General features: G+C 44.5%; 1 protein-coding gene across 3 annotated transcripts in view; it reads right to left on the bottom strand.

Annotated features, from left to right (window-relative positions):
• LOC134949301 (cytochrome P450 2G1-like) overlaps positions 1-16,039 on the bottom strand; it is a 362,663-nt gene that overhangs the window by 221,583 nt on the left and 125,041 nt on the right. For all 3 annotated transcript variants that reach the window (XR_010183138.1, XR_010183139.1, XM_063937796.1), the window contains exon 4: positions 1,593-1,753. Coding sequence is in view for 1 of the 3 variants with exons in the window: in XM_063937796.1 (XP_063793866.1) it covers positions 1,593-1,753 (161 nt within the window). In the remaining 2 variants the exon portion in view is untranslated. The remainder of the gene's footprint in view (positions 1-1,592; positions 1,754-16,039) is intronic.

Below are 16,039 nucleotides of genomic sequence, written 5' to 3'. Positions count from 1 at the left end.
TCCTGAAGATCCTGTTAAGTAGGGAGTGATTTAAGATAAGTAAATATTTCTTTCAGTTCATTCCTATCACAGGACGGTGGGAGGGTAGGATCTGATGCAGGCGAGGAAGAGGGAGAAGAAGAAGGACTAGCCAACATTGATTCTTGATCAGTCTCGGCTGGCATAGGTTGGAGAAAAGGCTTTATGGTCGTTTGAGATGAAGAATTCTTTGGTCGAGATGTGTTACTGTTCTGTGAGTTTTTTTAAGTTTTGGTTCTAACCCTAATGTTGGAATAAAGCAATAAAAGCGTAGTTTGGTCTGAACCGTAGTGAGGAATAGGTGCAGAGCTACATAAGAATGCATCTATTGAGCAACGACCCCCATCAGCCTGGCATTAATATATCATTGAGCAACCAGCTTCACATCAAGGCATAGAGGATTATAAGCTTCATGTTTAACGTCATCTGCAGTCAGCAAGTAGCCAATTCTCAAAATGTTTCCTGCCCTGCTAGTCTCATATACAGGGGGCTGTGAATCTGTTCTGTTAAAATAGCCACTTATTCCTAGATCCCCTTCAGCTAGAGGACCAGGTACTGCACATTGATTTAGCCCTTTGTCAGGGAGCAGTAATAAATGCCACAACTATGGATGATCTCCAGAAGCCCACAGAGGGATATAGCAGGGTGTGGGAATCAGTAGAGGGGGCACAGTGCAGCCTGTCTCTCCTGGAAGGCGAGCCCAGCGTAACTCTAAAATTTAGCTCCCTGCTTCAGAAAAAGTATAGGCCGGACACACCAGGGGCACCACAACCGGAGCTTAGAGCAGGCAGGGGGGCTCAGGCACCAGTAGTCCAGATAGGACAGAGGGCAGAACCGTATACACAGTCTGCTGCTGGAATCGGCCGGATCTCCGGAGCTCTGCTCCAGCTGCGCGCCGCTTCCGGGATCGGCCAACTACTCGAGGCCGCGGCTTCGCCGGGTGATGTAGGCCGCGGCTTCACCGGGGGATGTAGGCCGCAACCGGCGGAGCTCAGCAAACGGGTCCCGGCACTCCGTGAGAGGCGCAGGCAGTGTCAGCAGGGTCTCCAGCAGTCGGGTGGGGGAGCAGTGCCTCCAGTAATGTGGGAAAGGAGCAGGTAGGGCAGACAGTAGCAGGAGCTGGGCAAAAGCTGGTCTACTCCATTAGCCAGCCAGGCCATGCCCCCCCCCAACTCAAGATTTATGGAATTAAGTTTTGTTCTTAATTATCTTTTTTAAAATAGTGAGTGCATGTTATGACTGAACAACATTATTCTGAAACATCAGATTTCTAACATTACATTGGGTTTATTAATTTTTCGAGTGTTGCACATCAGTTATAGATACATACATAATCCTCAAGTAAACAGAAGGTGGCACTCAAAGACTCAGACAGCATATGTAAACTACGATCCAGAGTTTTAGAACCTTGATTAGTTCTTTCAGAATCTTTACTAGTTCTCTAGAGGAGAACTGTGGGCCCGGAAAGCTGGAGCAAAATAACTGGGACCTTACCCAAATTTGGTTGGGTCTGGCGATGCCTGGTCATCCCATGGTTCAATAAATGTTCTATGTTAAAATAGCACAATTCTTACCTGCCCCCAGGCTGAGCTGATAATCACAATTACTTCATGTATGCAAGACAAAACAGAATCCATGTCCTTTTCTTGATATTGATGATGATTTCCAAACATGATGGAAAAAGTTAAATCACAAATAGCTTTGCTGAAACAGTGTCGAGGATCAAAGAATGACTCTGGAAGATATGCAAGACATTAGAAAGTATTTATCTTAAAGCCTTAGGGGATTATTCATCAACACTTAAATGTCACAATTTCTACACTCCCCAAGGGATGTAGAAATTGTGGGTTCCGGTAAGAATGGTCGACAGTCATTAGGTCGACCACTATTGGTCGACATTGACATGGTCGACATGGACACGTGGTCGACACATGAAAATGGTCGACACATGAAAAGGTCGACATGAGTTTTTAACTTTTTTTGGTGTCGTTTTTTGCGTAAAGTGACTGGGAACCCCAATTAGTGCACCGCGTCCCCTCGCATGGCTCGCTTCACTCGCCATGCTTTGGGCATGGTGCCTTCGCTCCGATACCGCTTCACTCGCCACAAATTACCGTTCCAATCGTAGTCCACTTGGATCGTAAAGTATGGAAAAGTTCCCCAAAAGAAAAAAAGTAAAAAAAACCTCATGTCGACATTTTCATGTGTCGACCTTTCATGTATCGACCATTTTCATGTGTCGACCATGTGTCCACGTCGACCATGTCAATGTCGACCAATAGTGGTCGACCTAATGACTGTCGACCATAACATGGTCGACCATGTGAACGGATACCGAAATTGTGATATTTATCAAACTCTGAAAATACTTTATTTTTAAAGTTTGAACGTGATTCTGTTTACGGGTGCCACCACTGCTTCAGTGATCCTTAACATGCCGGTGCAGGGATGAGGGTGGTGTGGGTGTCGCCGCTACAGTGGAATTTAGAGGAAGAGGTGTCAGAGGAAAGGGGGTCTGAGCAGGAAATAGCTGTTCTCCCTGCCCTCTGTGCTGGCTGCTCCTGCTATGCAATCCCGGTCCATTTTGTGGTACACAGGGATGAGGTGGAGCAACAGCCCCAGAGGAAGCAGTGAGGGGCAGTGTGCAGGAAACTGCCACTACAGTAGAAGCCAGAGTCCTGTAAATAGCATGCCGCTTGTGGAGGGGGAGTGGCCGTGACAGATAACTTGACGGCCGGGACACACATGTAAGGTGTCGGCAGGGAGGAGTTGCGGCTGCAGTGCTGCCTTCATCAGCCAGGCATGAATATGCCCCTAAGTGCGTTATTTATAATTACTGTAAGAAAAAAGGAATATTCATTCTGCCATTTAGTTTTCTGACAGATTACATTAGTGATATACTGTAGTAGTAGCATTCCCAAATGTAAAAACACATGCTCATCAATCTAAATACAGTACACCTGTTTTTTTTTTGTTTGTTTTTTATTAAACAAATCCAGAGGAATGAATACTGTAAAGAAAATTACAACCTGCTGATATTTTATTAATGTATAAAACATTGTAAAGAAATCTCCTTGTCAGTGTATCCTACATACAAGGTTGGGATGGCCACAGGAGTGCAGGGGAAACCCCCGGTGGGCCATACTGCCTGCAGGCTCTCCTCCTCTTCTAGGGATCATGTTCCAGACTGTGCACTTTAATACAGTATACATTTGTTACCTTATACTGCACAGGACTATGGTGTATTTTCTACAGTGCATTTCTGGTATAGTATCATGCATGCACTAGCAGTATTTAATGCATATATTTATCAAGGGGCCCAGCCTATGCACTCTCTAGCTAGGCAAACCAATATTGTAGCTGGACACCACCCCTCTGTAGACCAGCCACACCCCTAAACATGGACCCTAATGATGGCATTCCCCGGTGGGCCCTTCATGCCCCAGTCCAACACTGCCTACATAAGGTTTTCACCAGTGGACGGATGTGTAGGGAGAACCTTGATTGTTACTGTGAACTACTTTCACTAATAAATTTAGTTCAGAAGTGCAGAAAAAAGGTTTAATTTTTTTTATGGGGAACTTCAAATCTGTGTTACCTCTAATGTGCCAGAGATCAGGGAGGTTATTTACAAATATTGCAACAGACAAAAGTAGGGAAACATTACTCGTATAAGTGCTGTAATAAAGAGGTATACATTCCTTGTATGTAGTATGATTAAGTCCTTATCCTCCTCCTTAATTTTGCAAGTTCTTCAAAGGAGGGCTCCCAATGTTTGATGCATGTAGAGAGATAAAGATAAAACAAACAATGTGTAGAATTGTTTGCAAACGAACAGTTCTGATGTAGCCCACAGGATCCCAAGAAGAGGATGTTGTGTATATAAACAGCGCACGCCAACTCACATGGAAACCACAAAAGCTGTATGCATAAAGGTATCTTTATCCTCATCAAATATCATGTGACCTTCACCAACGAAGACTCAGGAGGATGCGTACCATTACTCACTTATAATAAGAAGATATATGCATATAGAGGTATCTTTAACTTTAAAGAATATTCTAACATTCAAAGTGTGTACCACACTCACGGGTCACATAATGATGTAACTCCTATCTGGGTATCTTTTTCCACCGTCCTGGATGGTCTCTCCCATACATTTTCAGTTAGATGGCAGCAAACATCAAAAAGCCCCAAACAATCAAAAGAGAGTCAGTTCCAAAAATCACAATATGTTACTAAAAGATACGCACCAATTCATATTATCTTTGGTTAAAAAATGTTTATTGATTACAAAAACCCCATAGTTGTGGTAAAATAACATCCAAAATACAATAAACAAAAAATTAAAAATTAAAAATCAGGAACCAGAGATAAATAGCCCCACAAATCACCATGGAAGGGGTAGTCTGGACGGTATCCGTTTGATAGATAGACATTGTCTAGTTAGACGGTCAATAGATAGACACCATATGTCAGACAGACATTAGGTCAACAGGGTCAAAAGGTCGACAGGGTAAAAAGGTTGACATGAAAAAGGTTGACATGTCAAAAGGTCACAATGGTCAAAAGTTCGACGTGAAAATGGTCGACATAAAAAAGATAGACAATTTTTTTTATGTAACATGTTTTTGGACTATTTCATACTTTATCCATGTCGGCACAGAGTTGGTTATAAACCTTGTGGCGAGTGCAGCGAGCCACTGTGCCCGAAGCATGGCGAGCGAAGCGAGCCCCACGAGGGTATGCCTTTCTACAATTGGGGGTCCCAGATGACAAAACTATCCACACAAACCACAAAAATGCAAAACATGGGCCAATATTTACTAAGAATTCGAGTTTGTCCGATGTGTGTTTTTTTTTCTAAGTCCCAATCCGAGAATTCACTAAGCACCAATCTCGGCAGTGTTTGGAGTATTCGTAATGGTTTGATTTGCAAAGTTCCGAAATACGAATGAATAGACCATCGGTCAAACATGGCTGTTATTTCATACAATACGGGCATTCACTATTCATTCGTATTTGGGTGTTAGTTTCTGAGTGCTCAAGTGCGGGTCTGTTTTTTTTCGATTCGTTAAAAAAAGCAGCAAAAAAATAGACCTGCTTTTTCCAGTCGTGTTTGGATAACCATGCACGGATCAGTGAGATCTGTGCATGGTTATCTATGGGAAAGGGTCTGTTTAGTGTAAAAACTGAAAAAAACTTGTGTGGGGTCCCCCCTCCTAAGCATAACCAGCCTCGGGCTCTTTGAGCCGGTCCTGGTTGAAAAAATATGGGGGAAAAAATGACAGGGGTTCCCCCATATTTAATCAACCAGCACCGGGCTCTGCGTCTGGTCCTGGTTCCAAAAATATGGGGGACAAAAAGCGTAGGGGTCCCCCGTATTTTTGAAACCAGCACTGGGCTCCACTAGCCGGGTACATAATGCCACAGCCGGGGGACACTTTAATACTGGTCCCTGTGGCCCTGGCATTACATACCCAATTAGTCACCCCTGGCCGGGGTACCCTGGAGGAGTGGGAACCCCTTAAATCAAGGGGGTCCCCCCCACCAGCCACCCAAGGGCCAGGGGTGAAGCCCGAGGCTGTCCCCCCCCATCCAAGGGCGGCGGATGGGGGGCTGATAGCCTTGAGAAAAAAGTGAATATTGTTTTTAGAAGCAGTACTACAAGTCCCAGCAAGCCTCCCCCGCAAGCTGGTACTTGGAGAACCACAAGTACCAGCATGAGGTGGAAAACCGGGCCCGCTGGTACCTGTAGTACTACTACTAAAAAAATACCCCCAAAAAAACAGGACACACACACACCGTAAAAGTATAATTTTATTACATACATGCACACCTCCATACACACATACTTACCTATGTTCCCACGAGGCTCGGTCCTCTTCTCCATGTAGAATCCTTTAGGTACCTGTGAAAAAAATTATACTCACATAATCCAGTGTAGAATCAGACCTTTGAATAATCCACGTACTTGGCAAAATAATAAAACGGAAACCCGACCACGCACTGAAAGGGGTCCCATGTTTACACATGGGACCCCTTTCCCCGACTGCCAGGACCCCCCCTGACTCCTGTCAAAGAGGGTCCTTTCAGCCAATCAGGGAGCGCCACGTCGTGGCACTCTCCTGATTGGCTGTGTGCTCCTGTAGTGTCTGTCAGGCAGCACACGGCACAGATACAATGTAGCGCCTATGCGCTCCATTGTAGCCAATGGTGGGAACTTTGTGGTCAGCGGTTGACCGAAAGTAACCTCACCGCTGACCCCTTGGATGGGGGGAAAGCCTCGGGCTTCACCCCTGGCCCTTGGGTGGCTTTAGGGGGGAACCCTTTGATTTAAGGGGTTCCCACTCCTCCAGGGTACCCCGGCCAGGGGTGACCCCTACGCTTTTTGTCCCCCGTATTTTTGGAACCAGGACCAGGCGCAGAGCCCGGTGCTGGTTGATTAAATATGGGGGAACCCCTGTCATTTTTTTCCCCATATTTTTTCAACCAGGACCGGCTCAAAGAGCCCGAGGCTGGTTATGCTTAGGAGGGGGGACCCCACGCAATTTTTATCAGATTTTTTAAGACTTTAATCAACTTTTTAAGGTACACAATGAAGCCCTGCACAGATCTCACAGATCCGGCCGGGATTCCTTGTGTTTTGTCAGGCAGTGTTTTACTCATCACTCCTGTAAAACACTGCCTGATATTACGAATCACATCGACATCGGAAAAAACGATTGTGCAAAACTCGGCAGCTTAGTGAATGATCGTATCAGGATTCAAAAAGTTGCAGTAAAATGCACTCGATACCATTCGAGTTCAAACACCCTTATAAACGGCCAAAACACGAATCTTTGTAAATATACCCCATGGTGTCTACCTTTTTCATGTCGACCACTTTCATGTCGACCCTTTGACCCTTTTGACCATTTGACCTGTCGACCTTTTGACCTGTCGACCTTTTTCATGTCGACCTTCTGACCCTGTCGATCTTTTGACCCTGTCGACCTAATGTCTGTCTAACATATGGTGTCTATCTATTGACTGTCTAACTAGACACTATCTATCTTAAATACTGGAACCGTCTGAACACCCAGGCAGGTAAAAGGTGGAATATTACCTTTGGTCTCTGATATTGTTAAAATCCAGTGTCACGGTGCCCAATTCTGTCAATGTGTTTTGGCTCTTGGGGAGCTTTTGTCAAGACATATGGGCACTGTGAGAATCCATGTTATTTAAATGAAATGTGACCAATCAAAAAAATACAGGAAATTACATCATATTTAACAAATTGGTAAAAACGGTGGAAATATCCTATTCTTTAATCACATAAACTAAAACACAATAGTAATGTTTAGAATTAACTCTGTTTCATAATGAAAATAGGATCCCGGAAATACACTGAAACCGGAAGACAGAAGAACAGTATATCAACTTATTTTAAAAAGAATATTCTAATAGATGATGGGTTTAATCATAACAGATCACTTTTAATCCATCTCTTTAAGTGTGGAATGGCACAATGGCCCTCATTCCGAGTTGTTCGCTCGTTCTTTTTCTTCGCATTGCAGCGATTTTCCGCAAACTGCACATGCGCAATGTTCGCACCGCGGCTGCGCCAAGTAAATTTGCTAAGAAGTTTGGTATTTTACTCACGGCTTAACGAAGAAATTTCTTCGTTCTGGTGATCGGAGTGTGGGTGTTTCTGGGCGGAAACTGGCCGTTTTATGGGTGTGTGCGAAAAAACGTTGCCGTTTCTGGGAAAAACGCGGGAGTGGCTGGAGAAACGGGGGAGTGTCTGGACGAACGCTGGGTGTGTTTGTGACGTCAAACCAGGAACGAAAAGGACTGAACTGATCGCAGTGGCAGAGTAAGTCTCGAGCTACTCGGAAACTGCAAAGAAATTTCTAATTGCTATTCTATTCGCAATTCTGCTAATCTTTCGTTTGCAAATCTGCAAAGCTAAGATTCACTCCCAGTAGGCAGCGGCTTAGCGTGTGCACTGCTGCGAAAAGCAGCTAGCCAGCGAACAACTCGGAATGAGGGCCAATATCTATAAGTGCGCCACTTCACTACCAAGTGAAACGGCGCTGCAAGCATCCTTTGGCTGCCAGCCTGGGGGTTCTTACAGCGGCGCCACATGCGTTCCACTGCAGTGCAGTGGCGATGATGGAAATGAATTTTATTTATTCCTACAAAACCCTTCAACCATGGGGTCTTAATAAAGACTTCGAGCTGAAGTAGTTTCTTTGAAGTGAGTTCTGGGATGTAATTAGGAGTATTGAAACATACATGAATTAAATTGATATGTTTTTACATGTTTACTAATACCCGTTTATCAGTTTATCTTAGATCTGAGGATGGGACCATGATACAACTTAAAAAAATCCTTTATATTTATGGACACGTGTGGAAACATACCTGATTGACAGTGAATTTATTTGTGTAAAATGTCTCTCTTTTATTATTGAGTTTATATATCATATTTCCCTTTGGGGAGCCACCTGCAAGCCTTGGATGCCTGGTCCCGGGTGACAAGACTATTTAGTGGTGATCCTGGGGGGATTAATGTGATATGCAATAGTATCTTTTTTTAAACTTATAATTGTCATAAAATTTGTATAAAACAATTAGGTCCTGACAGGTCCCGTTTTCCGTGTAAGTGGAATGTATAGTGCAATGTGATTGACACGCATACTGTACGTCACTTCCGGTAAAACTTAACTTTCCGTGTGAGTGGAAGCAACAATACAATGTTAGTGACACACATGTGTCACTTCTGGTAAATGTGATGGCCGGATGCTTGGAACTTAGCGGCACCGCAGTGGAAAGCATGCAGCGCCGCTGTAAGAACCTCCTGGCTGGCAGTCGAAGGATGCTTGCGGCACCGTTTCACTTGGGAGTGAAGTGGCGCATATATATATTGTGCCATTCCACACTTAAAGAGATGGATTAAAAGTGATCCATTATGAGCAAACCCATCATCTATGTGAGGAAACCACACATCGCTGGGATGGTGGTTACCCTCTGTGGGATTCAATTCACTCGGGCAGATCAGAATATATAAAAAATAGTCTTTATTATGACAGCACAACACCATAAGATGGTCACATGGTACAGGGTAATTGGTAGCACGTATCCTCCAGCAGCCTCTTGCAGTCAGCATTCATAAGTAGCAATAGCAATAATCTATATCCTTACCACTTACTAGACAGTCCTGTGTCCCCCAGCCTGGGGTACTGGCTCACACTGACCCTGTCATGGTAGGGTTTCCTCAGGTGACATAGCGATGCCCAGCTCAGAGTGTTTCCTGATGATGTCTGATTCACAGGATCCACCACAATAGACTTCCCTCCATTGAGACCTGCTCTCCTTATATACCTGACTGGCAGATCCCCTCTGGTGCCAAACAGTCTAATCGGGAGGCTGGGTCAGGATATCCCAAGGCTATTTCAGCCAGTATAGTGCTGCAGAGACCCATTGTACATCCTCTGGGAGTTCTAACCTAATTACCTCCCAGATTACCTGATGACCTAGATAAATAACTTGGGCTGGCAGCTAGCTATTTTAACTAGTGATGAGCGGGTTCGGATCCTCGGAATCCGACCCGCCCGAACTTCACCTTTTTTTTACACGGGTCCGAGCGACTCGGATCCTCCCGCCTTGCTCGGTTAACCCGAGCGTGCCCGAACGTCATCATCCCGCTGTCGGATTCTCGCGAGATTCGGATTCTATATAAGGAGCCGCGCGTCGCCGCCATTTTCACACGTGCATTGAGATTGATAGGGAGAGGACGTGGCTGGCGTCCTCTCCGTTATAGTAGAACACAGAGTGACTAAGTTAGTTATAAGTGTGGGGAGGATTGGGGACGGGGAGCAGCTGTTAGGGAGTACAGTGCAGGGTTTTGATTATACCACCAGTGAGTTTAATCCTTTGTTTCTCTGCCTGAAAAAAAACGCTCCGACCACCATATCTGTGCTCACTCAGTGTGCTGCACTGCTGCATGATATATCTGTGCTGAGTGCACTGCTCTGCTCACACTGCCTAATTGTGGGGACTGGGGAGCAGTTATAGCAGGAGTACAGTGCACAGTTTTGCTGACAGTGACCACCAGTCCAGTATACGTCTGCCTGAAAAACACTCCTGTGTTTCTTTTTTTTCTTCATACTAGTTTAGCAGTCTGCTGACAGTGTCCACCAGGTCCGTTATACAGTATATTATATATATAAGCAGCAGTACGGTAGGCCACGGCTGTACCTACCTCTGTGTCGTCAGTGCACTCGTCGTCCATAAGTAATATAATACTATACTATCCATCCATCTACATTGTATACCTGTGTTGTTGTTTTTTTCTTCATACTAGTTTAGCAGTCTGCTGACAGTGTCCACCAGGTCCGTTATACAGTATATTATATATATAAGCAGCAGTATGGTAGGCCACGGCTGTACCTACCTCTGTGTCGTCAGTGCACTCGTCGTCCATAAGTAATATAATACTATACTATCCATCCATCTACATTGTATACCTGTGTTGTTGTTTTTTTTCTTCATACTAGTTTAGCAGTCTGCTGACAGTGTCCACCAGGTCCGTTATACAGTATATTATATATATAAGCAGCAGTACGGTAGGCCACGGCTGTACCTACCTCTGTGTCGTCAGTGCACTCGTCGTCCATAAGTAATATAATACTATACTATCCATCCATCTACATTGTATACCTGTGTTGTTGTTTTTTTCTTCATACTAGTTTAGCAGTCTGCTGATAGTGTCCACCAGGTCCGTTATACAGTATATTATATATATAAGCAGCAGTACGGTAGGCCACGGCTGTACCTACCTCTGTGTCGTCAGTGCACTCGTCGTCCATAAGTAATATAATACTATACTATCCATCCATCTACATTGTATACCTGTGTTGTTGTTTTTTTCTTCATACTAGTTTAGCAGTCTGCTGACAGTGTCCACCAGGTCCGTTATACAGTATATTATATATATAAGCAGCAGTACGGTAGGCCACGGCTGTACCTACCTCTGTGTCGTCACTCGTCGTCCATAAGTAATATAATACTATACTATCCACCCATCTACATTGTTTACCTGTGGTGGCTTTTAGTTGTGCGCAAAATATGGAGAACAAAAATGTGGAGGTTAAAAAAATAGGGAAAGATCAAGATCCACTTCCACCTCGTGCTGAAGCTGCTGCCACTAGTCATGGCCGAGATGATGAAATGCCATCAACGTCGTCTGCCAAGGCCGATGCCCAATGTCATAGTACAGAGCATGTAAAATCCAAAACACAAAAGATCAGTAAAAAAATGACCCAAAAATCAAAATTAAAAGCGTCTGAGGAGAAGCGTAAACTTGCCAATATGCCATTTACGACACGGAGTGGCAAGGAACGGCTGAGGCACTGGCCTATGTTCATGGCTAGTGGTTCAGCTTCACATGAGGATGGAAGCACTCATCCTCTTGCTAGAAAAAAGAAAAGACTTGCGGCAAAAGCACAGCAAAGAACTGTGCGTTCTTCGAAATCACAAATCCCAAAGGAGAGTCCAATTGTGTCGGTTGTGATGCCTGACCTTCCCAACACTGGACGGGAAGAGCTTGCGCCTCTTTTTTTCTTTGCGTCATGTGCTGTTTGGGGAGTATTTTTTGGAAGGGCCATCCTGCGTGAGATGGGCCAGGTGTTTGTGCCGGCCACTAGGGTCGCTTAGCTTACTCACACAGATACCTCATTGCGCCTCTTTTTTTCTTTGCGTCATGTGCTGTTTGGGGAGTATTTTTTGGAAGGGCCATCCTGCCTGACACTGCAGTGCCACTCCTAGATGGGCCAGGTGTTTGTGTCGGCCACTAGGGTCGCTTAGCTTACTCACACAGCTACCTCATTGCGCCTCTTTTTTTCTTTGCGTCATGTGCTGTTTGGGGAGTATTTTTTGGAAGGGCCATCCTGCCTGACACTGCAGTGCCACTCCTAGATGGGCCAGGTGTTTGTGTCGGCCACTAGGGTCGCTTAGCTTACTCACACAGCTACCTCATTGCGCCTCTTTTTTTTTGCGTCATGTGCTGTTTGGGGAGTATTTTTTGGAAGGGCCATCCTGCGTGACACTGCAGTGCCACTCCTAGATGGGCCAGGTGTTTGTGTCGGCCACTAGGGTTGCTTAGCTTACTCACACAGCTACCTCATTGCGCCTCTTTTTTTCTTTGCGTCATGTGCTGTTTGGGGAGTATTTTTTGGAAGGGCCATCCTGCCTGACACTGCAGTGCCACTCCTAGATGGGCCAGGTGTTTGTGTCGGCCACTAGGGTCGCTTAGCTTACTCACACAGCTACCTCATTGCGCCTCTTTTTTTCTTTGCGTCATGTGCTGTTTGGGGAGTATTTTTTGGAAGGGCCATCCTGCCTGACACTGCAGTGCCACTCCTAGATGGGCCAGGTGTTTGTGTCGGCCACTAGGGTCGCTTAGCTTACTCACACAGCTACCTCATTGCGCCTCTTTTTTTCTTTGCGACATGTGCTGTTTGGGGAGTATTTTTTGGAAGGGCCATCCTGCCTGACACTGCAGTGCCACTCCTAGATGGGCCAGGTGTTTGTGTCGGCCACTTGTGTCGCTTAGCTTAGCCATCCAGCGACCTCGGTGCAAATTTTAGGACTAAAAATAATATTGTCAGGTGTGAGGTGTTCAGAATAGACTGGAAATGAGTGTAAATTATGGTTATTGAGGTTAATAATACTATGGGATCAAAATGACCCCCAAATTCAGTGATTTAAGCTGTTTTTTATGTTTTTTTGAAAAAAAACACCCGAATCCGACCAAAAAAATTCGGTGAGGTTTTGCCAAAACGCGTTCGAACCCAAAACACGGCCGCGGAACCGAACCCAAAACCAAAACACAAAACCCGAAAAATTTCCTGTGCACATCACTAATTTTAACAGTTACTCAGTCATTGTTCTGATTACATTACCAGCAACACCTATCACACCTCACACAATGGACTCACATATGTGATACAAATAGTAATGAGCTAGCACAGCTGCATGGCTCTCCTCCTGTCACACACTATGGCCTATCCTGCTATAGTCACACAATATGGCAATGGTCTTTATATCTCCAATACATACCATATTGCAGGTAATAGCAAGGACAATAAATACCTAATAACATGAAATAACAGTGTACATGATACACCTATGCTCTGGTGTATATACCTAGACTGGGCCAAGGATTAAAAAGTACATTGTGGGTAAATCTGAGTTGATCGCAGCTGGGCAAAACCATGGCCCTCATTCTGAGTTGTTCGCACGCTAGCGGCTTTTAGTAGCATTGCAAATGCTAGGCCGCCGCCCTCTGGGAGTGTATCTTCACTTAGCAGAATTGCGAACGAAAGATTAGCAGAATTGTGAATAGAAAATTCTTAGCAGTTTCTGAGTAGCTCGAGACTTACTCCTACACTGCGATCAGCTCAGCCCGTTTCGTTCCTGGTTTGACGTCACAAACATGCCCTGCGTTCTGCCAGCCACTCCCCCGTTTCTCCAGACACTCCCGCGTTTTATCCTGGCAAGCCTCCATTTTTCCGCACACTCCCAGAAAACGGTCAGTTTCCGCCTAGAAACACCCATTTCCTGTCTATCACACTCCGATCACTTCAACGATGAAAATTCTTCGTTCGGACGTGAGTAAATCTACTAATTTTTGAGCTAAAATACTTAGCGCATGCGCACTGCGTACCTTGCGCATGCGCATTTTCACCTTAATCACTCCATTGCGAAAATCGGCAACGAGCGAACATCTCGGAATGACCCCCCATGTGCACTGCAGGGGAGGCAGATATAACGTGCAGAGAGAGTTAGATTTGGGTGGGTTATTTTGTTTCTGTGCAGGGTAAATACTGGCTGCTTTATTTTTACACTGCAGTTTAGATTGCAGATTGAACACACCACACCCAAATCTAACTCTCTCTACACATGTTATATCTGCCTCCCATGCAGTGCACATGGTTTTGCCCAACTGCTAAGAAAGGGGGTCATTCCGAGTTGTTCGCTCGCTGCCGTTTTTTGCAGAATTGCGATCAGGCTAAAAACCGGCAATTCTGCGCATGCGTATGGGCCGCAGGGCGCACGCGCTAAGTACTTTCATACAAAACTATGCAATTTTACACAGGGCTGTGCGACGCTTTTCAGTCGCTCTGCTGATCGGTGAGTGATTGACAGGAAGTGGGTATTTCTGTGTGGTAACTGAGCGTTTTCCGGGAGTGTGCTAAAAAACTCAGGCGTGCCAGACGAAAACGCAGGAGTGGCTGGGGAAACAGGGGAGTGGCTGGCCGAACACAGGGCGTGTTTGTGACGTCAAACCAGGAACCAAACAGTCTGCAGTGATCGCAATCTAGGAGTAGGTCTGGAGCTACTCAGAAACTGCAGGGCAATATTTAATAGCAGAACTGCTAACATTTCGTTAGCAATTCTGCTAAGCTAAGATACACTCCCAGAGGGCGGCGGCCTAGCGTTTGCAATGCTGCTAAAAACAGCTAGCGAGCGATCAACTCGGAATGAGGGCCAAAGTTCCTGCTGCGATCAACTCAGAATTATCCCCATTGTACTGTGAGAAACGAGTGATGAATAAAAAGGTTCTCAGTCCAAGTCCATCTAGTTTCATAACAATCTATTAAAATATTTTTTTTTTAAATAAGGTGATATACTTCCTGCTTCCGTTTTCAATGTACAGTATTTTCGGGATACTGTTTTCATTATGAAGTAGAATTAATTGTAAACATTACTATTGTATTACAATAACAATTGTGATTAAAAAAAGATATTTCCACCCTGTTTTTACCAATTTGTTAAATATTCAGAATGTTTGTAACATGCAAATTTTCTGTCAATTATGATGTCATTTCCTGTATTTTGTAGATTGGTCACATTTCATTTAAATAACATGGATTCTCACAGTGCCCATATGTCTTGACAAAGGCTCCCCAAAAGCCGAAAAGCGTTGACAGAATTGGGCCCCGTGTCACTGGATTTTAACAATATCAGCGACCAAAGGTAATATTACACCTTTTACCTGCCTGGGTGTCCAGACTACCCCATCCATGGTGATTTGTGGGGCTATTTCTCTCTGGTTCCTGATATAAAATTTTAATTTTTTTGTTTCTTGTATTTTGGATGTTATTTTACCCCAACTATGGGGTTTTTGTAATCAATAAACATTTTTTAACCAAAGATTACATGAATTGTTGCATACCTTTTTAGTAACGTATTGGAATTTTTTGGAACTGACTCTTTTTTGATTGTTTGGGGCTTTTTGATATTTTCTGCCATCTAATTGAACATTTATGAGAGAAACCATCCAGGACGGTGGAAAAAGATACCCAGATAGGAGTTACATCATTATTTGACCCGTGAGTGTGGTACGTACTTTGAATGTGAGAATATTCTTTAAAGTTAAAGATACCTCTGTATGCATATACACTGCTCAAAAAAATAAAGGGAACACTAAAATAGCACATCCTAGATCTGAATGAATGAAATATTCTTATTAAATACTTTGTTCTTTTCATAGTTGAATGTGCTGACAACAAAATCACACAAAAATTATCAATGGAAATCAAATTTATTAACCCATGGAGGTCTGGATTTGGAGTCACACTCAAAATTAAAGTGGAAAAACATATTACAGGCTGATCCAACTTTGATGTAATGTCCTTAAAACAAGTCAAAATGAGGCTCAGTAGTGTGTGTGTGGCCTCCACGTGCCTTTATGACCTCCCTACAATGCCTGGGCATGCTCCTGATGAGGTGGCGGACGGTCCCCTTGAGGGATCTCCTCCCAGACCTGGAGTAAAGCATCCGCCATCTCCTGGACAGTCTGTGGTGCAACGTGGCATTGGTGGATGGAGCAAGACATGATGTCCCAGATGTGCTCAATTGGATTCAGGTCTGAAGAATGAGCGGACCAGTCCATAGCATCAATGCCTTCGTCTTGCAGGAACTGCTGACACACTCCAGCCACAGGAGGTCTAGCATTGTCTTGCATTAG

The sequence above is a fragment of the Pseudophryne corroboree genome, chromosome 8 (assembly GCF_028390025.1).
Source record: "Pseudophryne corroboree isolate aPseCor3 chromosome 8, aPseCor3.hap2, whole genome shotgun sequence".
NCBI lineage: Eukaryota > Metazoa > Chordata > Amphibia > Anura > Myobatrachidae > Pseudophryne > Pseudophryne corroboree.
This window is presented reverse-complemented; position numbering and strand designations above follow the sequence as displayed.